General features: G+C 45.1%; 1 protein-coding gene across 10 annotated transcripts in view; it reads right to left on the bottom strand.

The window, feature by feature from the left end:
- Positions 1–26,103, bottom strand: part of SRPK2 (SRSF protein kinase 2) — a 231,943-nt gene that overhangs the window by 5,809 nt on the left and 200,031 nt on the right. For 4 of the 10 annotated variants that reach the window (XM_087440559.1, XM_087440507.1, XM_087440602.1 and 1 more), the window contains 9 exons: positions 23,566–23,731; positions 22,069–22,094; positions 20,378–20,624; positions 18,629–19,111; positions 11,988–12,088; positions 11,772–11,879; positions 7,002–7,071; positions 6,260–6,352; positions 5,794–5,886 (listed from right to left, as the gene is read on the bottom strand). In XM_087440559.1, the coding sequence (XP_087296685.1) occupies positions 5,794–5,886; positions 6,260–6,352; positions 7,002–7,071; positions 11,772–11,879; positions 11,988–12,088; positions 18,629–19,111; positions 20,378–20,624; positions 22,069–22,094; positions 23,566–23,731 (1,387 nt within the window). The remainder of the gene's footprint in view (positions 1–5,793; positions 5,887–6,259; positions 6,353–7,001; positions 7,072–11,771; positions 11,880–11,987; positions 12,089–18,628; positions 19,112–20,377; positions 20,625–22,068; positions 22,095–23,565; positions 23,732–26,103) is intronic. The other 6 variants (XM_087440748.1, XM_087440649.1, XM_087440843.1 and 3 more) reach the window with 3 other exon arrangements.

Genomic DNA, 26,103 nt, shown 5'->3' with positions numbered 1-26,103 from the left:
AAAGGTCCACCTCTTGTATGATTCCATTTATATGAAACATCCAGAATAGGCAAATCCATAGAGATAGAAACTAGACCAGTGGTTGTCAGGGGCTGAGGGTGGGGAGAATGGAGAGTGAGTGCTAATGGTCACAGGGTTTCTTTTTGAGATAATGAAAATGTTCTAAAACTAGATAGTGGTGATGGTTGCATAACTGTGACTATCCTAAAAACTATGGAATTGTACACTTTAAAAGGGTGAATTGTATGGTATGTAGATTATATCTCAATAAAGCTGTTATTAAAAAAACTGGTACAAAGCATACAACAAAATAATAACTTTAAAAGAATTCCAATGTGTTAATGCATGTTGAAAAATAAACACTTCACTAATTAGTAGCTCACAATAAATGATAGGAATAAATGGGATCAACTATTATAGAATGTACTCGAACCTCTTATAGCAATAATTTCATTGCTTTTTTTGCATCCTATGCTCAAATCCAAAATTAAATGATTAAAACAGTAATTCGAACCCATGATCAAACCACCTGTGGTCTGTGGTTTATCTTCCCAAGTGTCTTTGCTGTGTTTCGGGTCACTCCAGTCTGCCCCCAGGGCGCATCATCATCCTCTCACAGCCCATCTCCCCCAACTCTAGCTGGGGGGGCCTTCACCATGCAGCCTCCACGCAGGGACCTCAGTGAGAGTGGACGAGGGTGTTACTGGTAATTAGGCCAGGACAGCAGGCATACGAGGACTGTCCCAGGCAAAGTGGAACATAGTGTCACCCTGCTTCTAGCTCACAACGCCTTGCACCCAAAACAAAGACTGGACACCAATTAATGTTTCTAAATTTAATAAATCCATATTACTGATCCCCCCTTCACCAGGCACTCCCTAATCCAGGCCCAGGACCCAGCAGTAAAGGAGACAGACCGAGCCCCCCCCCCCATAGAGCTTGCTTCTGAGAGAAGAGCTTATGGCGGAGAGGAAGCATCAGACTCTTTATAACTCAGAAATACCGCTTACGATGAAACTGTAGTTAAAGTAGTTTACGTTTTAAAAGTTATAAGACCCACTAGAATGAGGAAACTTTTCCAGTTACTTCCATAGAATCAAGGTCACACTGAGGAGAGCAGCCCTGCGCTGAGCCTTCCCTGGCCCACCTTGGCATCCGGCACCTTCCAGGACAGAGGCCTGGGTCCTTCCTCCCCAGCATTTCCAGGGCTGGACATCCCACAAGTTCACGAGTTGTTCTAATGCCCACGCTTGGTGTCTGCCTAAGCAGGGGTGAAGCCGCCACGATGGAGAAGTTTTTACAACTCGAAGCCAAGAAAATTACGTAGGGGCAGTGTCCAGCCTGTAGGGGTCAAACACCCACAAAAAGGCTCTACTCTTCACAGAAATAAGAGAATCTGTTGATTTTTAGTAATTCTGAAGGTGAGTTAAAACATTCTAACAAGTTTCATCTCAAACATTAAAAATTAAGAATACGAAATATATCTTGTTTAAACACCCAGTTCCTGCGTCCTCCGCCTCAGCTCACAGCCTCTCCTGCACTGTCTCCTCACCATCCTCCGAGTTGTCGTGGCCTGATGCTGCCCCAGCACAGGGGAAATGTGAACTTTATGCTGCAAATATAGTCCTTTGGCTACAGAGAAGTTTCTTGCATGCTTTGAAATTTTCAATTGTATTTAAGAAGGTCTTTAGTCTGACACACAAAATCACTCACATATATTCCAATATACTTGATGCCCTCATCTAGAATCAGCTTTTTAAAAAAAGTAAACTGTCTCCTGTAATACTTCCATTCTCAATACTGCAATTTTTACTAAAATGATGGCTACTGATGGGTCAAGAGAATGTCTTTTCAGCAACACAGTAAGGTGTGGTCCAGGCTGCACTGTTTTTCCCACCATCACCTGAGAGCTGGGACACTTCTGGAGGACCACCCACTTCCTGGGGACGTGTCTCAGTCCGTTCCGGCTGCTGTCACAAACACCACCCACTGCGCAGCTTATAAACAACAAATTTGTTTCTCCCAGTTCTCAGGCTGGCAGTCTGCGGTCAGGGCACCAGCGTGGTCAGCGGAGGCCCTCTTCCAGGTCGCACGCTGCTCACTGGGTCCTCACATGGCGGAAGGGCCTAGGGAGCTCTCTGGGGCCTCTTTTATAAGAGCCCTAATCCCATTCATGAGGACCCCACCTCCTAATATCATCACGTTTGGGGTTAGGATTTCAACATATGAATTTTGTGGGGGGACAAAACATTCAGATCATAGCAGGACAAGACGGACAAAATCCACAGAGGTGTTTACTTCTACTGGGCCACATCCTGACACACTGACCAAGGTGATTTTTCTTAATAATCTTTGGTGGTTAATGTCCACATTCAAAGGAATAACCAACAAATCAAACCTTAATAAGGCGAGAACAGTAATTACATGCCCTGCCAAAAAAATCCAGCTCAATTTTAAAATTCCTGGCCAAGAAATGATTGAAACTAGTACCAATCATTTTACCCTGAAATGTAAGCAAGAAGATGTCACCTAGGTGCAAGTGATATGTAAACCTGGCACACAGACCCCCCTATTCCTCCCTGGCTTTGCAGCTGGGGTGAGCTCTGCTTCCCACCCCGGAGGATGAAGAACAGGAGAACCTGCTGTCGGCTCTCTCCCAATCCCGACTACTTTCCAATGTGACGGAGGCAAATTGGTAGTAGTTTCCACTTTGCAGTTCTGGCACAAAGGTATTTTAGAAAGAAAATTAAACGGATACATTTAAGACCCCATTATTTCCAAAAGGTATATTCACACATACTACTTAGAGAGGCAAGCCAGAACATCTCTCTCATGCAACATACCATTCTCCTCATCCTACGGGACATGTGCAATCTATTTTCATGACAGGCCCTCGTTCATCATATTATTATTCCTGGGACTTCAGTAAACCCTAAATCCCTTCTGATCTCACAGTTATTATAAACAAACAGTAATCAGGAAAGAACTGTGGTCCCAATTCCCAGTCATTTTAGGGGACTTCTTGCCTTGTCATAAATTCTCCCTTACATCCAAAGGAAGGGAAAAAGGACTTGTCACCACAGTAACACAGTCAGATGTTTCTGGTCCATCTCCACTGAGGACGCCAAACGCCGTTCAACTCTGCAGGTCACCTTCAAACAAGCTCCTCTGAATGACCACGCACACAAGTCCCAAAGCACGTGGGCAATAATGACGTGCCGATGGAACAGCAAGGCCCCGTACAGCACTTTCCACTCCCATATGGGCACAGGCAGGGGAGGGCACGGACCACGAGCTGCCCCAGGAGCAAGGGTGCTGATGGGAAGCCCAATGCAAAAGCCGTCTGTCAGCATGAAGGGCCACAGGACAGGGAGCTCTGAGCTGGAACCAACCACCAACATCAGTTCACTACGAGTCCCTCCAGGTGGGGGAGGGAGGGCTCCAGGCCCACTGCTGGTTCTGGGCCGGCATTCAGCAGGTGCTGTTCCCGGTGGCCTGCAGCTCAGGCCATTGGCAAAGCCTAACAGGCCTGAGAGAGCCTCGCAGCAGCTGCCTCCATGAGCAAACTGAACAGCAGGCTGCCTGGAGAGGTGCCTTAAAACAACTCGCCTGACTTCATTTTCTCACCATGCAAGGCCCCTCCTTTTATTCCTCCTTCCTCTTTGTCCCCGCTGTGCATAGTATGTGGTTCCCAACCCACAGACAATGGACAGGGAGAAATGTAGAGCCTCGTCATTCTACACAGCTCCTTGCTGCAGAGGAAAGGTAAGCAGCAGCACAATTAAAGGGAAATCCCTGTGTGCCATCAATGGCTGTTGGTCCTCACCAGGCCTAGGCCGTGGTGGGAAATAAGGCTCCCACAGCCTGGGGCCGGAACCCGCTCATCGGCTGAGAGCAGACTCTTTACTTGGCTAGAGGAGCGGGTGCTGCAGCCCAGCGCCCTCTCCGGTCTCCCCACTTCCCCTCTGGAGCATCGGCAGGTCAACGGTGTTCTCTATTTCCACGGCAGACCAGGCTGGTAGCTGTTGGCCACCCTGTCCACTAAGCCCTGTCTGACAATGGTGAAGGCTATGACTAGGTGTTCACTGCAAGTCGTCTACCAGCCAAGGCCTCCAAAACATTCCGAAACGTGGAAGAAGGTTTCTGCATAGATTAAAATAAACACAATTCCCCAAGCCACACTGAATCCCAAGCTATAATAATCCAGATCTTTTCCTTGTTTCAAGGATGTTCAAATAACATTTTCTGGAAGTCTCCTAGGGAAACTCAGTCCACTCTCTCAATAATACTGCTGTCTAGAAGTTCATCGTGTTGACAGAGTTCCTGTTTATAACTCTGCTTTAGCAAGAATGGTCTCAGCTCCTACTGTGCCACATGCTGCACAGGCTGTCTCTCATACCTTCTTATAACAACGATGCACCCTGAAGTGCCCCTATAGACAGATGTGGAGACTGAGGTTCAGAGAGGACACGATGTGCCCAGTCCTATGCACGCTCAAATCCCAGCTCTGTCACTGAACACAGTTCAATGGCAAAGCCATGTCACTGCCCATAACGCTACTGGGGCCTGTGGGAGAGTCTTTGTGTGGAGATGGGAACTTGGTTCCTTGCTCACGGGACCCAGACTTGAAGACTCGATTCTCAGAACCAAAATTTATCCACGTTGTCTGAAGAAGAGTTTTCCTGACAATTTTTTTCCCTATGATAAGACTTCAGAAGGTAGTAAGAACATAACTGCATCTAGTTATGTATTTCACAGGTGGGCCACTGGGTGGTCCCAGAAAAGCTGAGCTGTGGTCCGCGTGCTCAGAGTAAGCGGAGCAGGAAACCATCTTCAGCACGGTCCCTTCTTGGCTCTCATGCATTGAACAGGGAAACGTGACTTCAAGGAGGAAACAAGGACTGGTCAGCTGAAGATCACCAAAGTGTATAATAAAGGATTATTACTCTATAAGAATTCCTTATTTCACAGGAAAATAACAAGTCAAATTGGTTCTCCACATATGGCTAAAGCAAGGGAGACAGTATACGAGACTTTCAGAAATTTCTAGAATCACCATGTCCTGCTCACACCAACTTTAAAAGTTCTTTATTAAAGAGTGGTGCAACCCCAAAATAATCTAAACTAGAAAAACATGAATAAGGAGGACCAACTATGCTCACACACAAGAACATGGCATTGGGGAGGGGTTCTTTCAAAGTAAGTTCCCTGGGGTTCTGGGGTGTTTTTTAAAATTGATCACTAACTACTACACAGGGCAAAGAAACAGTGTTCAGGGTCATGCCCAGGGAAGGTCAACAAGAACCACAGTATTAAACAAATAACCTACAATACCATGTACGGTAACGCAATGGGAGAGCAGATGTGATTTACAAGCAAGTGAGGCACAGGGATTTCACAGGCCTTCACCCACTGCAGGAACAGCTCAGACAGATCAAAGAGGACGTCCAGCTAGGCCTCCTCTGCTCCACTGCAGAAACACTCTGGCACTATGAATAAAAGGCAAATAGATAACTCGAGCTGGTTTCTAAAAATCAAAAACTCCTTTTTATAAATCCTTGAATACACAGATTGGTGCTTAGAGTGGGAGAGGACTTTAGGAAGGTCGTTCTGTTACAAAATTCTTATTCCACAGATATCAGATGGTTCAAGTTTATTTCTTGAGCGCTTTCTTCAGCAGAATTCCCCAGTTGTAAAAGTGTAGATCTTTCTCCAGTGCCCAAACGTGAATGTACAATTTCTCCTTTTGGGAGAAGATTATGCTGATAATTAGTGTTGCAGAAATACCGTTACCTTTTCTGGTGAAAAACTCCTTGGAATATTTCCCCAACATAGCGTATTTTCGAGGGACTTTCCCCAGCAGTTCAATGATCAATGCTATGTGATCTGCATTGGGAAACATTGCCAGCAAAACAGAAACACACGACAGTTTAATCAGTACACTGCATGCAGACACTGCCACCGCCCGCGCAGACAGAAACAGAGCGCGACCTGGACGACCGAAAGCACAGGCTCTGCCCGGACGGCCGGATTCAGGGCACCCAGCTGCTGAAGGCACTGAGGAGGAGCTGATGCACAGGGCGACCGCAGCACAGGGCCAAACGCGGTCTTCCTTCTCAACTTTTAAATCAGCATCGGAATTCTGCTGGGTGTTTCTGAATTTAGGAGCAATGCCTTTGTAACCATTAATGCTACAATCAGCAGCTGCTATTCCATTTCTGTCTGCATCGTGGCGCTTTTCAAAAAGAAGAGGTACTACCTCTGCGATTGAAGAATTCCCGAGAATATTTTCCAGATAGAGCAAAGTGCCTTGGGATACTGCCTAGCAGCTCTATGATGTGGGCTATGTGGTCTATGGAGGAGAGAAAAAAAGGACACAGGAATGGGAGGGGCAAAGGGAAGGAGGGGATAAAAGAAGAGGGGAAAAATTGAAATTAGTAAAAAATCAGAAATAGATCCAAATCAACAATGTCTGCAGCACATCCATGCAGAGGCTTCTGGGGCTAGCAGGCCTCAGGCACCATCTGGAGCATGAACAGTGACTGAGGCCAGCCCACCCCAGGCCACCCCAGCATTGCAAGCAAATAAGCATGGAGATGGTCAGCTTTACAGGTGGAATTCAAGCCAGAATTCCTGGGTTTCAACTCAGCGCCCAAACGGGACAGAGAAATGGGCAGCAGATCAGTGGACAAAAAGATCAGAGACAGGCTTTGGAGTCAGTACAGTCTGTCCTCTCCTGGCTGGCTGGGCACCAGGCCTGCGGGAGGCAGGAGGAGCAAGAGGCGGGCTCAGGCCCAAGGGCTCTCCGGGTCCACCTGTCCCAGGGGCTCTGCCCATTCACTGCGACTGAAGGGGGCTTCAAGCTCAAAGGAAAAGCGTCTGAATTTGGTGTTTGAAAACCAAAACATAGCTTTATTTCGGTATGAAAACACCATACTCTCCAGAAGTGCACGACTTTCAGGAGACCCTGACTGAGGTATTCAGCAGGCAGCAATACTCACCTTCATCTCTGGAATAGTCTTCCCCAGAATGCGGTTCAAACAAATAATCGCCCGTTGCCAGCTCAAATGCCTAGGATACAACAGACGACACGCTGAGCACATCACAGAGACTGGTCCCAAGTCAGCAACCTTCTCTCCTTGTTCAGGACACCCACATTTTATGAGGATCTGAATCAAGCCACAGAGCCTCCTAAAATGGCTCAACACCAAACTTTTCCTTCCTTCCGGAAAGCTCAAAGAAGCTTCAGAAATGTTCTTACATCTCTTCTACTGCAAGATGTAAGGGCTACGTCGTCTCCTCATTTTGCAGGAAGCAAAACAGCCACGTCGGCGCGTGGGCAAGCAGCCACGGCCGGCCCGGCAGAGCCTGCACTCACTCCACACGGCACAACGAGGACCTGGTCCAGGGCCAGGGCTGCCTGACTTCCAAGTCTGTCCTCACCCGCAGGCCAGCCCGGCCCCTGGACAGCCGGCGGGCTGCTCTGTTGAAGCAAAGAGCTTCATGTCTTAGTATCTGAGGACTACTTTCAGCATCTCATCATCCTTTCACTCATTTCTGACTCAACCGAAGGAACCTAGAAGCGCCTCCTGCTCGGTCCCGGGGCCAGAAGGAATAGACTGCCATGCAGCCCCAAGCAGGGCAGGAAGAGCCAGTGCCCCAGGTTTCCAACGTCCATCCCCCAGCTCGGCAGCCTGTGGGGAGCCCATCTGTTTCCACTTTTGCCAGGTGGTCTTCTTCCCTTGTTCACAAAAACCTCAGGACCGTGAGTTTAATTTGGTAACAATACATAAGGACGGCAAGCACCGTTGCTCTGCTGATCAAATACCATGTTTTAACATTTTTAAAAAAAGGATAAGCTAAATCCTATTTTTGGTTTTTCCCATACTAACTTCTCCTCTGTATTAGATCTTGCTGTTCTGATAGGTGCTCAGGGCCCAGTCCCCCTTCATTGATGCCTGTGGATCAGTGACGACGGCACTACCCCACCCTCTTGAGGCTCTGCCCTCCTCACTTGTGCCTGATGCGCCGTCCCTGCACCAACCCACCTTCTCCTTCTGTTGATGACCACAGGGTGCAGGGAGGCACCTTAAAGGAAGAATGGGCTTCTGGGGCTTGGGGCCTCTCTCCTGGTACTGTCTTTAACCAACCAAGAGTAGGCGCACTCAGCCCGGGACCACACCTCTTCACCTTTTGGTTTTTCTTTTAAAAAGAAAAGAGGAAAGTGGGATAAGACTGTTGCCAGCTACCCCTGCAATGAGCACTAGTTCATGAACTCAGGGTCCCTGCCCTGAAGCGACCTGGGTCTGGGCAAGACCTGGACATGCCAAGTCTCAGCACAGAGTAGGGTGGTCGTCTGAATGGTGCTGGGCCTAGGAAGGTCCTCACGTGGGGCCTCTCCTCTCTACCCAATAAACAGGGAGACAGTGGGCCAATCCCAGATCAGGGTAAGAAACCTCACATTTGGCCACAAATCCAAATAGAACAATTGGATTACATACTCACTGGCCAGAGGAGTCTTCTTCCCCTGGGACACCATCAATTTAATACCTTACAAGCCAAGAGAAAAAGGTGAAACCCTAATGGAGAGAGAACCCTAATGGAACCCCAAGAAGCCATGTGATGAAGTTCCAAGGAGAGCACCAGCTGCTCTTTGACCCTTCCTTGGGTCCTCACTCTCCTGATTAATTTTCAAAAACATTTTGGTTGTATCTATTTCTTACAGCCTAACAGTGCTCTCTGAAAGATGACCATTTTGCTGAGCACCCATTAATCCCCAACGTAACATGTAAGTGGAAGAAGCCCACCAATGAAATGGCTTAAACAAAAAAAGGAAGGGGCAAGACGGATGTCACGTTTTCTGGTCCTGGTTCTCTGGAGAGGGACGAGACTTCCTTAACAAATAGGACACGCACCACAGGGCAACGCACATGACAATGAAAATAGCAGCCTCCGTACTCTACCACCTGGCTTTTATGCTGCCAGCTGTGACACCATGAAAGATTACTGCTTTCAACTCAGTAAGGTACTCTCAATATAACTTATTATTATTATTTATTTTTAATAATTGGGAACTTTGGATTTCTCCCTCTGTACTTGGCCTGATCCCCTCGGAGGGCTTTCCCGTTCTGGGGAGACCAGGTACCTCTTTCCTGAACAAAGTACCCCATTCTGAATAAATAAGGTCACCTATTCATTCTGTGATGTGACCAGTGCTGAAGAAGTTTGGTGAAATTTGTCAGGTTGGCTTCTCTTGTTTCTATGGCACTGAGACTGGGGCTCACCATGGAGTCCATAAAGATACCTACTCAGGGACTCTGACACGCAAATGCAGAGGAACCAACGCCTCAGCCCGCACAGAATTTTTAGATCATACACACATCTTGAGGGGCTCCAAAGCTCAAGAGAAGGAGAAGAGATTCAACAACTGACACATCCCAGCGACTCTGCCTCATCTCATTGTCCTTCTCCAGCTGCACAAGCTCTCCTCTCCATCACAGCAAAGGCACTCATCAGTGAGCAGGCTGCCAGCCACCAGCAGGAGCGCTCATCTCCACTGGAGTGGCTGTGAGACTGCTGGCCATTTATAACACTCAAAGGACTCTGGGCTTTACCACCAAGGACAACCTGGAGCTTTATCACAGCTTGGTTATTATGAATTTAATATACTGTTATATTTTTAAACTTTGACAAATGGGTAGACATGGGGAAACACTGCCTCATCTTCCCCAGGTTCTCCATGAAGAACAAAAGGGACCTCACACCCATGACCTCCAGGAATGGGGGTGAGGGAGGAATGAAGAATTGCCCCTTCCAGAAAAACCACCCTTGTAACAACTGATTTTTTTAAAAAACTCTCATAAGCAGCCCTGGAAGCACTGAGGGAGTTTATGCTTAATTTCTTGGGGGTATGTGTGAAAAGGAGTGGCCACTTCTCCTGGGAAGCCTGTTGCTGATGTTTATGGCACCATTCACAGCACCAGCAGAAGCCAGCAGGACAAGGAGACTGTGTGGAGGGACAAGTCCTTATCTAACGGAGAGCAAGTCAGACAACCTGGTACAAAACTGCACTGACAACTCCACCATTATTCCACTACATCTGTGATCTTGTCCTAGTTTTCTGGTTATATCACCAAAATTTAACACCCCAAATTAGAAGCACAGGATTTCAGAGTTAAAAGAGTTCTCAGAGTCTAATTCAGGGCAGCCCTGACACGGCCCCTTCCGTGTTGCTGGGGACAGTAAGGCTTGACCTCACATCCTGAACCGGAACGTTCTCCCCTGCAGCTCTGACTGCTGAAAGTGCTCCCTTCCTACCGACTTCACCTCTGCCTCCCACTGCTGCCAGCCCTCTACCCACCCCGCCCACTGGGTCACAGCGAGTGAGTCTAATTCCTCTCCACACAGCAGTCTCGAAACTCAAAGGAACCATCACATGCCCACCAATTCTTTTAACTATTCTTTTCCATACCCAGCATGGCAAGGGCTTAGTTTTGATACTTCCTAAAAAACTTAATTTTTAGAATTATCTGGCACTATCCATCAGAGCAATGTGGGAATAGAAAGCCACAGTGTTTCATATGTATTTGGCCATAACTGTTGCCCCAGATTGTGCTAACCTGAAAGGCACAAAACATCTCCATTTTTTCACATCATTTTAGCACTATCTGTTAACAGTGCCTTTACTTTAGCATCAGAAGACACACAACACAGCACACTCAAAAGACTGTCACATTAATCCTGGAATAACAATCATATTTGTTCTGCAGCACTTTGAGAAGACAAGTGCCAAGCTTTAGAACATATGACCTTTCATTTAAATATCAGAGGAGAATTTGGGGGGAAAAAAAAGAAGAAAAGCAAAAATAAGAAATAAGAAATACCACCCTAAGCAACATACACACATCTCCCCTTTTCCAAAATGGGACCACAAAGTACAGCCATTAAGAGGAAGGTACTGAACTGGCCAGGAAATAGGGCCAGGAAAGAGAAACGGAAATCGGCTTCTGAGTGAGGGACGATTCATGTTCTTCAATTCACAGATAAGGAGTAAGGGAGAGAAAGATGCACTGGTGGGGGCCAGGCGGAGAGTTTAAACTGGTGATGCAGAAAATTGGCAGCAAAATCGGATATGACACGTGGGTGAAAGAGGAGGCATCCTGAGGCCCTGAGGAAAACCACCACCGTGTTCTCTACAGGAACAGACTCAGTCAAACGGACACATGCAGCTGTGGTGTCTCAGAAGTGACGCGACAGCACTGAGCAGTAAGGCAGAATATTCTCTAGACTTTGCTTCATAAAGAAGAGAGATTAAACACTGGTAGATGGGAAAGCCCTACCTCTCCAGTAAGCAGATAAGGTCTGTCAGAGACACCACAAAGGGCTCCAACCTTTCAGCCTCAGATAACCTTCCCCAATGCCTGAGTGAAGGGTAAAGTTGCGTACAACCTGCCAGGTTTCAGTCACCAAAAGGAGTCACCTGAAGTCATTCTGTCCGCACAGCTGAGGGTCTGATTCTCGGGGCTGTGGGCTGCAGAGGGCTTTCAGAAGAGATCACCTCTCACAAGACCAAACCAAAGCCCAGAACACGCCTGAGAAGAATTCCTCCAATTCTTCAGATGCCCAAGGCACAACCTCCCCATCAGCCATCCCACAGTGGACAACCTCCACAGTCAGAGAAACTGCGGCCACATGCACCGGGGAGACGGCCCTATCATGAGGCTTAACGGGATGAGCTTTACGCAGATGAAAGGGGCGAAGGCCGTGCTTACCATGCACGCCGTGCTCCAGATGTCAGCAGGGGTGCTGTAGCCCGCTCCTATCAAAACCTCTATGGACCTGTACTGACGCGTCTGGATGTCCTCCGTGAAGTGTTTATGCTGTAAGAGAACAGACTGCATCACTACGGAGGAACACCGACACCAGAAAAGAAGGTCTTCTCATACATGATCATGACCAAAACGTGATAGAAAGAAAGCTCCACTTACCACCCAACAAGCATTTCCTAGGTCGGCAATTTTTACTCTAATTTTATCTGCGTTCCTTGGATCCAGGGGATTCACCAGCAGGTCGGCCGCCCGGGTTTTGGCTGGTGTGGGCAAACAGCAAGACAGTTAGTACCGGGGGAAGTGGCCTGCATGTGTACACACAAGTTTGCAGGCACAGAGTCTCCTTCTCTAGAAGAGTGATGGGGTGATCATTTAGGCCTAGAATCCTGTAAGTTGAACTCAACAGAATTTAAAATTCTTGGTCTCCATCTCTGCAAAATATTTCACAGAAGAGAGCAAACTGGGCTGTCCTGAGACCCCAAGGACACTGCCTTGCTCCTTCTCCTTTTATTCCTGATTCCGTTGCCTCTAGGTCAGCCCTACTCTGCTCCCTTCTGCATCTTTCTAGCTGCTCTTCATTATATCAGAGCCCATTCCCTAACGGACCACATCTAGCTCGTTGCTGCATTATTACGTGGAACATGAAGGTAGAGGAAACGCTGCCCTGGGTGGCCAATCCCTTCCTAGGTGACACACAGTTCTCCTGGTACCCACACCCCTTACCTCTCCCTCTGCTTGGGCTGAGCACAGAGACCTCACAAGTTAGATGAAGGTTGACTAACAAATACAGATTAAAGGCCAGGACTAATCAATTCTGGCTTAGCTTTGGAGAAGGAACCCTTCAGAACAGAAGTCTCCTGAGATGGCCTGGGTCATAAGGGCAAACCTCTGAGGCCCCTCACAAACTTGTCAAATACTTGGGCCACTCTCAACCCCAGGCGACCCTCAGACAATCTCAACAGTAGGCACAGGGCCAGGCTTCTCAGGGCTTCTGGGGCCAGAAGAGCTGCTCAGACACGTCCAGACCATGCCTGTATCAAGCACAGTTAACCAGGGGGCAAGTGACAAAGAAAAATAACTTTGTGAGGCCCAGAAAGACAATCCAGAAGTGGGTCAGCATCTTCATCAAACCTCAAACTGACCTACAAGCTCAGATTTCTGGAAAAAATTAGATGTAACCACGGCTTTTATTTATTTTAGAAGTAATTCTGAAATGGTATTTACAGGCTAAACCGAAAAGCCTGCTCAATGCTGAACAGTAAACACCCTTTTGTTCACTCAAAGCTGGGTTCTGCTAACTTGAACCATACCTCCTCTTGGGCACACTGTGCTGCAAAGCCACGGTGCTCAGGGAGGCTCCGATCCCCAGCACCCCCCACAGGCAGCAGGGCCAGGCCATGTTCCCACCAGTAAGGTGGGGACTAGGAAGGTGCCCAGGATCTAGGGCACCCACAGACTCCCCAGGAGGGGCCGGAGGACGGGGAGAGAACTCTGGCCAACGTTTTCCCTCAAGGCCTATTTGTCGGGCTTGGGGATGAACCCACACAGCCAGGCTCATGCATTCCCTTCTTGCTACCAGCCCTAAGCCCACCTCTCTCTTCATAAAGATGCTGATCCACCGGGGGCCTCACCAAAGGCTAGGTATGAGCTGAGGAGAAGGAACACAGGGACTCAGAAATGATGAGAAGAAAGCACAGAGACCCATATGAAGAGGCAAAATGGATACACTGAATGGGGAATGGGCTGAGAACAGAGTTCCAGGAGAAACATAAAGTGCCGACCCAACGGATAGATGGGCAGCACTAGAAAAGGCTAGATGAACCCCTCGTCATTTAATCAGAGTCAGCAGGCTTGAAAATGGAATTTGTGGTTTGCAGAACTGGATCCAAATCTAAGTTTAAACACTCACAAGTTTTAAGACTCAGGCAAATGACTTAACTCTTTAAGGCTCAGTTCTCAGGAAAGGAAGAAGAGGAAGGGACCACCCCCCATGCCCCAAAAGACCAAACACAGGAAAGCTACGGCAGCGTCTCGCTAGCCAGATGCAGGGGCTCCACTCTGCCTGCGACCAGCCAGACCACCCTCTGAGGCTGAGGCTTCTAACTGCCCATAGAGAGGGCCAAAGCCCACTGGCAGAGAGAGGAGGGGAAGCCAAAGGATGGGTTCCACGCTCCAGACAACTCAGACCAAAGGCCTGACGGAGAAGAGGATGAAGCTCCAGGTTCTGACATCTGAGGGCACTCAAGTGGAAGGAGGGGAATCCTCTCACCTATTCCCAGTTGCTGTTTTAAAGACATTTCATAATTCAATTAGGCTAGAGGAAATACACTTTAAGAGACACATCACCACATATCTTCAATACAGTTTCTTTGTATTTAATAATCAATAAACAAAGTCTCTTTGGTGACATGCTGTTATCCTCCAGGTTTGTAAATAGTCACCCAGCTCACAACGCATTCCAAACAATACTTGGGAATTTATCTCAACAATTTAATTGTATAAGAACACAAAGGACGTAAAAGAGAATCTGCTTGCATTTCTCAGTGTGATAGTTATCCGTGCTAGCGCACCTGCCTGCAACACTCGAAAAAGCCCATTTAAACACAGGACACTCAGACTTGCTGCGCCCAGGCATCAGATCACCTCCTCTGACGCAGAGTCATTATCGTGCCGACCTACCACAGCTCTTCCTTGCTCTCTGCTTCTACCAAGGAGGGAATGAAAATCGGGCAAGAAAGAGGTGGGAAGATTTCAGTTCAGGAAGGGCTGGTCCCTTAAATCATTTCTGATAACCCAGTCTCTGGGTGACGCTGTACTCATTCCCTGTGAAGCTATCCTAGAAACTAGTAAGACGGTAGCCAGCAAGGCCTCCAGCAATGACACAGCCGTCATCACTTATCTGCAAGGCACTGGGCTGGGCCCACAATGACTCTTCAGAGCTGAAAACATCCTTACAAGGAGGGATGAAGACCCTCTCTACATGCAGGAGGCTTAGTACCAGGCCCAGGGAAGCAGCAGAACCAGGTTATTTGATGCCCAAACCCGACCCATTCGTTCACCAAGTATTTACTGAGTCCCTTCTACGCGCCAGACGGCATCTCGGCACTGGAACGGCATGAACAGGACAGATGGGGTTCCCACAACCACACCCCAAATTAGGAAACTCATGTACCTGTTGGTAACATGGGCAACAAAGTACATAAAATGAATGATTCAGACACCACATCACATAGCTCTATATGCTATGAAGAAAACAAAGCAAAGAAAGGAGATGGGTAATGCTGAGGGTGTTCAGGGAGAAGGCGCCGTCTGAGGCGAGGCCTGAGTGAAGGGAGGCGTGGACGGGAGAAGCTCTAGGCCGAAGAGACGGCAAGCGCAAAGTGCAAAGAGGCAGAAATAAGCTCGCTCTTTGGAGAAACCTTAGAAGAAGCCAGCCTGGCGGGTGAAGAAGGAGCAGGGGGACAGAGACAGGGGAGATGAGACCAGGGAGAGAGCTGCCAGGGCACGGACTGTGCGGAGCCTGAGGGCTTTAGAGAGTGTGGCTTCTACATGCAAATACACTGGCGATCACTGGGGGGTGGGGAGTGATGGGACAAGCTTTAAAAAGCTCTCTGGGGGCCGGCCCAGTGGTGCAGCGGTTAAGCGCGTGCGCTCCGCTTCAGCGGCCCGGGGTTTGTGGGTTCGGATCCGAGCGCACACCGACGTTCCGCTTGTCAAGCCACGCTGTGGCGGCGTCCCATATAAAGTAGAGGAAGAGGAGCACGGATGTTAGCTCAGGGCTAATCTTCCTCACACAAAATAAATACGGCTCTCTGGACTGCTCTACAGAGAAGAGACTAGGGAGCAAGGGTGGAGGTGAGAGGAGAATGGAGCCTGCACTACAGCAGCCCAGGCAAGGACTGACAGTGACTCGGGTCACCACCAGGTGACAGTGGAAGGACCCACGATATGCCTTGCAGGTACAGCCAACAAGACACCCTGCCGCAGGGTTCGCCCTTCAGATGTGATGAGCCAGGACACACGCTACGGCTCTAGCAGCTAATAACCCAGAGGCACCCTGCCTCCTTGTCTTAGGCTTCAACGGCTACCAAATCACTCAGGGAAAGTTCACCATCTTCAGCCTGGCACGTGAGTTCTTCAATCTTCTCACTCTGGCCGACCTTTTCTTCTACTATGGCCTAACGTATACACGCTGCTGTTAACGATGGATCCGCACAAACTCTGAACAGAGCTTGCTTCTCTTGCCTCATGTTCATGCAGCACCAGGTGGCCAACCACCTGCCTCTAGGCCACAGCCCCTCCAGGCAGGAAACAAAACAGCTCCTGCAGGAGGCTGCCCACGGTTCCTAAACGACCAAGCTGGAAACCAAAACTGAGTGTCTCCAGACAAACGACTGAGGAGACCCTGTCCCTGGTGCGTCCCTAGAATTAACAACAGTGTAAAGGCCTGCTTGGCAAGAGACTGGGAGCAATGAGAGAAACAGACCTCCCGTTTCTTCCCGATGCAATATTCATGCAACACACAGGGTGCTAGGGATGGAACGTGTGCTGGACAGAACGCGACTGTGAATGGAAAAAGGAAGGAGAAAGGGCAGGGCAGAGGACTAGACACAGAGATTACTGATTTGTTTGCTCATTATCCAATAAACGTCTGTCTCACCCTGAGTCAGATGCTGAGGACACAAAGATAAATACACACTGCACTCTCAAAGGGTTGACAGCCCAGGGAGAAGACAGACAACGGAAACGGACAATGAGCATACAGTTAAGGAAAAGATGACCAGTAGGAAAAGGGGGGAAAGAGCACTGAGACCTGCTGGGGACAGAGGGGGACTCGCATTTGAGCTGCTACCTGACAAAAGAAGAGAAGTTTGCCAAAAAGGATGGACAATGGGTAAATAGGAGGAAACACCCCAAGCAGGAGGAAAAGCACAAGCGAAGGCACAGAAGCACAAGTGACCACGCCACGTTCACACCGACGCCCTTGAGCACGTCTCGAAAATAACCTGGAAGAGCTGCATTTGGAACTGCTAAGCTTTTCCATGGCTTACTCCATCAGTAAAAATGTTTGAAACTCACCCCAATATATGCATATTTATAAATTTCACATACTACTGTTCCTATATATTATGTACATTATAAAACATTTAAAAAATAATATTAATAACAAAAACTACTTGGAGACATGGCCTGCGCCACCCTGGGACACATGGTTCTAGAAAGCAGGGAAGCACCTGAAGAAGAACGGGATTGTGTCAAAAGGACAAAAGAGCCAACCCAAAGAGGCCCACACGGACCAGATTTGGGATAATTCTGATATCAAAGGAAAAAAAAGCTGTACATGATTATCACACATAATGCAATGTGTTAATTAAAAGAAAAAAGAATCCATGAGCCCATGACATGAAGGAACGTGTGAGAGACTGCAGGGAGGGTGGCAAGCCCAGAAAGAGCATGAAAGCCTCGCCCCTCCGCATACTGGGCCCTAGGCATCTCCTCCATCTGGCTGCTCCTGGGTTATATCCTTTTACAATAAACCAGTAATCTAGCAAGTAAACTGCTTTCCTGAGTTCTGTGAGCTGCTCTAACAAATTAATAGAACTTGAGAAGGGGATCATGGGAACCTCTAATTTATAGCTGATCAGTCAGAAATACAGCTGGTGGCCTACAAGAAGGGGGACAGTCTTGTGGGGGATCTTAACGTTAACCTGGGGGATCTGACGCTATCTCCAGGTAGTATCAGAATTGAGTTAAATGGTGTCAGAGAATTGTCTGGTGTGGGGAAACCCCCTATGCACACATATGGTGACCAAAAGTGTCCCAGTAGCATGGCAGTAGTGTGAAAGTAAAGGAGACCCAGAGAGGTGAGGTTTCCTTAGGTGAGCCTACATTCCATGTGAAAGCATTTCATAAGCACCTTCCAACAGACCCTGGTCAGGGTAAAGGTAAACAGGAGAGGAATACATCTACCAAGCGGAAAAACCACATCTTTAGGATGATTAGTTATAGCCAATAAGTAACAAAGACAGCCCTGTAGGTCTCCCACCTGCTGGAATGAAAGGGGCTGCAGAGTTTCTTAGGCTATTCGCAGGGCTGGCTCAACTGATTGGCCATGTGTTAAACCATCTTGTCAGTAGAGGGAGCAGAGGAGGTTTCTAAGCTTTTGCACTATGGGCCAGAATGGAAACCAACTGTGATGCCCAGTGTTTGCTTACTCAAGCCCCTGAGCGTGTCACAGGCAGAGATATGCCATGTGGCATTCGCTCTCAAAATAAGGGTTTGATGTAAGTCATCACCACATTTAAATCCACGCCACTTCCTTTAAAATCTCAACAGCAGAGTCCTATAATCAGGAACAACTATCAAAATAGGATAAAGAGCAGGCACAATTTTCCTTGAATAGAAACGAAACAAAAACAAAAACCAAAAACTAAATATAACACTATCAGATGGAAGTACAAATTATAAAGTAAACTATATATATATTCTAGAAAGCTACAGGAGTAAGTTGCTAGACTTGGAAGGTTTCTGCCAATGTATGATGTCACTAACCAAATACAGAAAGAATGAGAAAAACTCAGCAATGGGATCAGATATGCAGAGAGCAAGAGAAAGCCTAGTCACACAGAATATATTTTAAATTATATTACTTATTCACGAGTACAAAAGTAACCAAATAAAAATTGTTAATGCATGTATGCCTGGCTTTACTACCTCCAGTCAATTCCCTTCACAGCATGTATCAAGGGTGTGACACGTGGGCCACTGAAAGCAGACATTTGATGGAGAGGGACACTTACTTTTTGGCAAATCCCCAGTGCTGGAGGCCGAAACCGTCCTGCTTCTGTCATGGGATGGACTGCTTTCCTCATGCTCGGTCAGCGGGGATTCCTCGGAAAGTGCAGAGCCACAAGCCACAGGTTCTAAAGACCCAGAGAACAATGATGCAGAAAACTCTGGAAACTGTGACTCTGGCATTTTATGCCGTCCATTTGGCAATTCACCATTGAATTGTTCATAGGAGCTGCTATATGTATAATCACTTTCTGCATTTGGCTCATCAAGGTTATATTCCTCAGGATTTGGGCAATCTTCTTCATCATCGTCTTCGTCATCCAGCTGCTGTTCCAGTAAGAATGGGCCATTCTCAATATGGCCATTGGTTTTCGGTGATTCTATCCATGTAGGGTCTATGTTCGCAAGTTCCTGTTCAACATCATCTTCATCTTTCTCAACGTTCTCTTTCTCGGCGTCTTCTTTCTCTTCCTGGTCCTCAGCTTCACCTTAAAAAGTTGACGGGTTAAGAATCAGACCCTGTTACTCTCCTTCACACGGTGGCACTAGGCACTTATTTGCCTCCAACAAGAGACATTTTTGAACGTGCTTAATTCATGTACTACACAGCAAACACCATTTGGCTCTTGGGTAAAATCTTCAGGTTTTCTAAATCTTATCCTTCATTTATTAAATAATTGGCCTACTCTTACCAGAACGTTACTCTAGAAAGCTTTTGGGGGAAAATGACTACAGCAGTCCCCCCTTATCCGTGGGAGATACGTTCCAAGACCCCCAGTGGATGCCTGAAACAGCAGAGAGTACTGAACTCTATATATACTATGTCTTTTCCTATACATACATACCTTTGATAAAGTTGAATTTAAAAATTAGGCACAGTAAGAGTAATAACAATAACTAATACTAAAATAGAACAATTGTAACAAAACACTGTAATAAAAGTTACCATAGATCTTAGCAACCTCAGCATATGATTTTTTTCTTAAGTCAAGAATTTTCACCTTTTCACTTAAAGAAAGCACTTGACAGCTTCTCTTTGGCATATTTGAATTGCCAGCATCACTACTCTTGTGCTTGGAGCCACTATTAAGTAAAATAAGGGTTACCTGAACACAAGCGCTGCCATACCAAGACAGTTGATCTGATAACCAAGGTGGCTATCAAGTAACTAATGGGCGGGTAGTGTATACAGTGTGGACACACTGGACAAAGGGATGATTCATGTCCTGGGCAGGATGGCATGAGATTTCATTCGTGTTACTCAAAATGGCCCACAATTTAAACTTACGAATTGTTTATTTCTGGAATTTTCCATTTAATATTTTCAGACCATGGTTAACCGTGGGTAACTGAAACTGGAGAAAGTGAAACTGCGGATAAAGGGGAACTACTGTATTTATGAGTTGCACTTCCATTTCTACCCTCTGCTCTACAATCTTCAGAAAAGATTTGTGGGTACATTACTGTTAGGTAAAATTACAAAATAAAGGACAACTATTAGCATGACAGAAACATGGTGTTTCTCAAACATTTTCCACTTTTTAAAAAACTATTTTGAAATATTAACATATTTCTGGCATACATGTTACAAATGAACTAACAGACTGTTCCCCATATTCCCGAAAAGGGAGTTGGAGAGAAGCATCCTCATATCTGAAGCAGCAGCACAAAGTCACCCTCTGTGATGACTTGGCGGGAACCTACAAGGAAGCTCCGGGACCCCTAAGGCAGCCCTGCCTCCAGGCTTCACTGACCATTGTCATTTGCAGTCTCTCCCTCCGCTGCCTCCTCTAACTCTGCTGTTTTTAGTTTCACCTCTGGGCGGTATTCATCATCTTGCTCATTGGAAGGTACAGCTGATGTGACGTTTTCTTCTATTATTTTCCTTTCGGCTTCTCGCTCCAATTCTTCTATTTCCTGCAGGCGCTTTTCCAGTAACTCAGCCTGCCTTTTCTGTTTCTTCTTCAGTTTTTTCTTTTTGTTTTTAGATATTTTTCCTATCTACAACATGTTAAGAAAATACCACCGGTCAGTTTGCTTCTTTTTAAAGCACTACACAATAGTATCAGTGCTGGCAGCATGGCAAATACCAACAAATTCTGTTTTTTCAGGTCATATTCAATTAAAATCACATGCCCAGATGTGAGATCTACCTCACAGTTATGGCTACAGTAAAACCAGCAAAAAGAAACCATGCTAAAGTCAAGTAATAGGATTACTACTAGGTCTTGCCCTCAGAGGGATATAGCTTAAAACCAATGAGTCTTTTTCATTTAAACTCTAAAAAGAGCTAAATAGGCTGAGATACTCTTGCCTTTAAACAAGAAGCATCTCAAGCAAGTCTTATTTGCTCCTGCCTGTATACAAGGTAACAACGTCCCCTCTCCTTACTGTCTTACCCAACTGTCTGCCAAAAAAGAAATGGCTGCCAAAACAGGTGTATTTCCTTCCTTGTTGGTTAACAGCTCTGTCTGGGTCTCACACACTGAGCTGTTATCAACAGCCAAGACTGCATGAACTGTAAAAAATGAGCATACGAAGTAAAGGAAAAAAAGAAAAAGCCACGGTTTCAGTCTGCCTCCAATCTTGGCCATCTGACTTGGAAAGTCCTGGCAATGACAGCCTCCAGTCTTTCACAGAATCGATAATCAAAACAAACTGCTCCAGCCACGCAGAACTATGGGAAATGACTGGGTGACGTCATTACCACAACACCCTCTTGTATGGGGACTTCCATTCCAAACTGAGGGCTGGTGGCAGCACTCGGAATTTCTGGACATTTCTTTTCAAATGCTTTCAGTTCACAAAGCTATTTCAAAATTTGCAGGTGACCCATCAACTATCTATCCTCTACTGGAGACAAGCCAGGTTGAAGTCTGCTGGGGAAGGAATTAATTCCAGCTTGTTTCATTGGACTGGACTTAGTGTTTTGACAGGACCACAAAATAGATAATATTCTTTCATATTTAACTACTGGCTAGGAAAAAATTAGAACAACAGCTTTAGAAAAACAGGTATATTGGAAACCAATGAGGAATAACGTAAAGTGTTTTTGGAATAATCACAGCTCAAACTCTCTATCACGTCATACTTCACCAGGCTTGGCCAACAGCACTCCAGAAAGTACACGAGGAAAATGGAGATCGAATGTGGAACGGCTCTAACTATTCCACCTCTAAAAACCACTTCAACTTACCAAAACAGTTAAGTCTTATATAGTCAAGGACACAGCATTTATCAACACGCCTGTCTTTTGTCTTTTACATTAACATGCATTAGAATGTCTGTGACTGAGGAAAAAAATGAAAAAATGTACAACCAATTCCCCCCAAAAACCCTTAAAGGACAAACTGTTGCAGAAAGAGACTGATGTTACAATTTGAAAAGCTCAATAATGAACGGCCACTTTTGACAATGAAGGTGAAGTATATGTGTAAGTACTTACAGGTTTTTGCTGTGGAGCGGTACTCACTAAAACAAAATGAAACAAAATGACCGTTTAGAGGAAAACTGATACATATCTTTATGTAGGTAATCTGAACTGTAAAATGAAATAATTATTGCCTTTTAATGGCTATCCAACTTCAACAACTATTAAATATCAGAGCTTCTTAATCACAGAGATCTAAAGAAAGTTTATCCAGGGCCAGCGCCGCAGCTTAGCGGTTAAGCGCGCGCGCTCCGCTGGCGGCCCGGGTTTGATCCCGGGTGCGCACCGACACACCGCTTCTCTGGCCATGCTGAGGCTGCGTCCCACATACAGCAACTAGAAGGATGTGCAGCTATGACATACAACTATCTACTGGGGCTCTGGGGGAAAAAATAAATAAAATTTTTAAAAAAATAGTAAAGTAGTTTAAAAAAATAAAATAAATAAAGTTTATCCAACTCAAATGATTGGCTCTTAAAAGGCACAGCAGTAGTTGTTCAATATGGAGCCATTGCTCTTATTTATCTAAAATTATCCATTCACTTCAAAAACAGTCAATCCCAAAGCACTGACTGATAAGAAAATGAAGAGGAGTTCACAAATGCCAAATAGTCATCGAACCAAATTTGTTTTATAGACAATGAAATGAACAATTCAGATTAGAACATGTATATCTACATTTGAAAACTATTTAGCAGGTTTATACAACTAAAGTAAATCAAATACTGCAGCCAATATTCTAGAAATCAAATGACCAGAACCTGCCAGAGACAAAAGCTTGACGGACTATAGTTCCATGATATGAAAAAAAAAAACCAAAAAACAACAACAACAAAACCCTGAAGGTAGAAAACAAGATCTGGAGGTGGAGCGTCTCCCAAGAGCCCGTCAGCCACAGGGCATTAGCCCTTCAGTCCACATGCCTGGGCACATGAGGGCACCATTACACAGAAAGAGGGTGAGAGCACAGTCAACACTTCACTGCACCATTACATTCTGTGAAAACCAGAAATAAAACTATACACGATGCCAATACTCAAGTCCCTTGGGCTTCTTCTCTCACCCTTGGGTCTTTTGTAACTGATTCCAAATCTACCAGTTAAATTCAAATTGATGTAGCTATGTTAACTGGAGACTAGGAAGCATTCCAATAAGCCTGAAGCTAGAAAAAGATTCTGATGACTACAAGTCAGCTACATGAAACCTGTTAGTTACTACATGCTTCTCTGCAGACAAATGGGCAACACAATAAAATGTTCAAATGTAGACGAAGCAGCAGGTAAGAATTAAATGACCTTTTAAGGGAGGACAAAGGTAAGTAATTCAAATATTAAGGTATAATTTAACTGGGGCATCGTCCGTCTCAAGAAAAAAATCTAGTTATTTCTAGCAATCAGGCTCTTACAAAAGTTCCTAATATGTACGTGCTTGATTCAACTGCCTTCAATGTGCAACTCTGCAGGCTCTCAATGTCCCCAAACAGACTGAAACAAAGCTGGCTCAGCTCCTCACCTGCAGACCCCGAAGGAGGAGGAGCACCAGCTTTCTGCCACTCAGTGGCCTCTGCTGCCATTCTTCTCACATATGCGTCATCCACACACATCAAGATGTTTTCCGGCTTTATGTCAGTATGAATGATCTTGCACTTACTGTGCAGATAATCTAACCCCTGAAGGACCTGGTCACAGTAAAATCAAGAGAAGAAATGAGTTATTAATAACTTTATTATTCAACATTCAGAAAATAAGTAATATTATCACAAGGCACAACATTCAACAGACACAAAAGAGTATTTAGTAAAAATCTACCTCCTGCCCTGGCCCCCATGGGAACACAGCTCTTTCCCACAAGCAACTGATGTATGTCATTCTGGAGATAATTTATGTTCATGGAAGCAAATGCATCTCTCTATACACTTTTTTAATAACTTTATTGAGATGTAATTTACATACCATACAATTCACTCTTTTAAGTGTATAACCCAATGGTATTTAGATGTGCAACTATCACTACTATCTAATTTAGAACATTTTCATCACTCAAAAAAGAAACATTAGCAGTCACTCCCCATCTCTTCCAAACTCCTCCAGCCCTAAACAACCACTAATCTAACCTTCTCTATAGATTTGCCGATTCTGGACATTTTATATAAATGGAATCATACCAAGTGGTCTTTAGTAACTGGCATAATGTTTTCAAGGTTCATCCATGTGCAGCATGTATCAATACTTCATTTCTTTTAGCTGCCAAATAATGTTCCATTGGATATACCACATTCTGTTTAGCCATTCACTTGATGAACATTTGGGTTTTTTCCACTTTGGGGCTATTATAAATAACATTGCCATGAACATTCATGTACAAGTTTTTGTGTGGACATATGTTTTTATTTTTCTTGGGTATATACCTAGGAGTGCAATTGTTGGGTCATAAGGATATAAGGTTTATGTTTAGCTTTTTGATGAACTGCCAAACTATTTTTATACAGTGGTTGTACCATTTTACATTCCCACTAGCAACATCTGAAGGTTCCAATTTCTTCATCATGGCCAACGCTTGTTGTTATCTGTCTTTTTTATTTTAGTCACCCTAGTGGGTATATAAAGTGTGTATCTTCATCATGGCCAACACTTGTTTTTATCTGTCTTTTTTATTTTAGTCACCCTAGTGGGTATAAAGTGTGTATGTCATTGATCCGCATTTCCATGATGGCTAATGATGTGCATGTATTTTTAACATTGCAGGAAAGGAGGATTAAACAGCCATGGTATCCAGACACTACTGTAGCACTGAACTAAAAAAAAAAACGTTGAACCAAAATATTGATCATATATATTTAAAAAAAAAACCACAAAACATACAGAGTGCCAGTAATCTAAATAACAGGTCATTTTTTTCTGGAATTACTTCCATTAGAGAGAAATTCTTTCAATTCTTTCCATAAACAAAAATTATTTGAAAAAGAGAGATCATGTTCCTATACATTAGAAATTCCACATGCTCAATAAATATTAGCATCTAACAAATATCATCACTTAAACATTTTAAGGCATTTAGGGGTCTTGTCCACAATAGACAAGGAAGTGGGAAAAAGACAAGATATATAATATCATCCAACTCTGAAAAGTTCTCAATAAAAACCCGATGCTCCTATCTACCTAGAGTATCTGGCTAAACAACCTTAGCAAACGACACAGCTTTGGGAAGTGAGGGGACAGAGGTTTCAGAAAGAAAATGAAAACAGGAAGACCTGTCTCTTACACAGGATGAAAATTCCTACACTCATCTAAAATAACTTTTCCTAGGAAGTATTTTTACATGACTTCACTAACCAAGCATCAGTTGATTCTAGGTGTTTGACATACAGCAAAAACAAAGTTCCCTGTCTTCAAGCGGCTTGTACAGTCCTCATGTCCTCATAGAGCTTACTGTCTCATGCCAGGGGAGGGAAGGAATTGGCCAAAAAGAAACCAAGCTGAACCATGGGCACAGCAAACACAAATTTAACATGCTGATGAGTTTCTAGTAGATACCAGTAAAACAGACAGATATATAATAAGAGAAGGAAATATTTTTCACTTTTTACCTTAGAATATTTAATGTTATTAATATGTTTAAATTATGCAATTAGAATGTTTAAATCATGTTTAAAATATCAAAGGACCAATAGTAAAAAAGATATCATTACATATTTCTGTAAAGAATAAGATTATAATCTTGAAGGGAACACAATCCAATTGCCTGTATGTTATACAACACTGACATTCATGCGTTTTCTTTGTGCAAACTGAAATAATACATTGAATTTTTATATCTGAATAAGAAGGGAGAGTCTGAAAAGTACAAGAAATCAAGACAGGCACACTGATGATTTCCAGCCTATAGAAGTCAAAGAAACAAGATTTTCGAGAAACTCCGAACAGTTTAAAATTAAATTATTCCAATGAAATTTCATTTCAATGATCAAACATTAACTCAAAGTAAACATCAAGCATCTTTCCTAAAAGATCTTTTCAACACCATCTCATGCACAAGTCACCCTTATCTTCC

The sequence above is a fragment of the Ceratotherium simum genome, chromosome 1 (assembly GCF_057802395.1).
Source record: "Ceratotherium simum simum isolate JZ-2026a chromosome 1, ASM5780239v1, whole genome shotgun sequence".
Classification (NCBI taxonomy): Eukaryota; Metazoa; Chordata; class Mammalia; order Perissodactyla; family Rhinocerotidae; genus Ceratotherium; species Ceratotherium simum.
The sequence above is the reverse complement of the archived record's forward strand: the minus strand, read 5'-3'. Positions and strand labels throughout refer to the sequence as shown.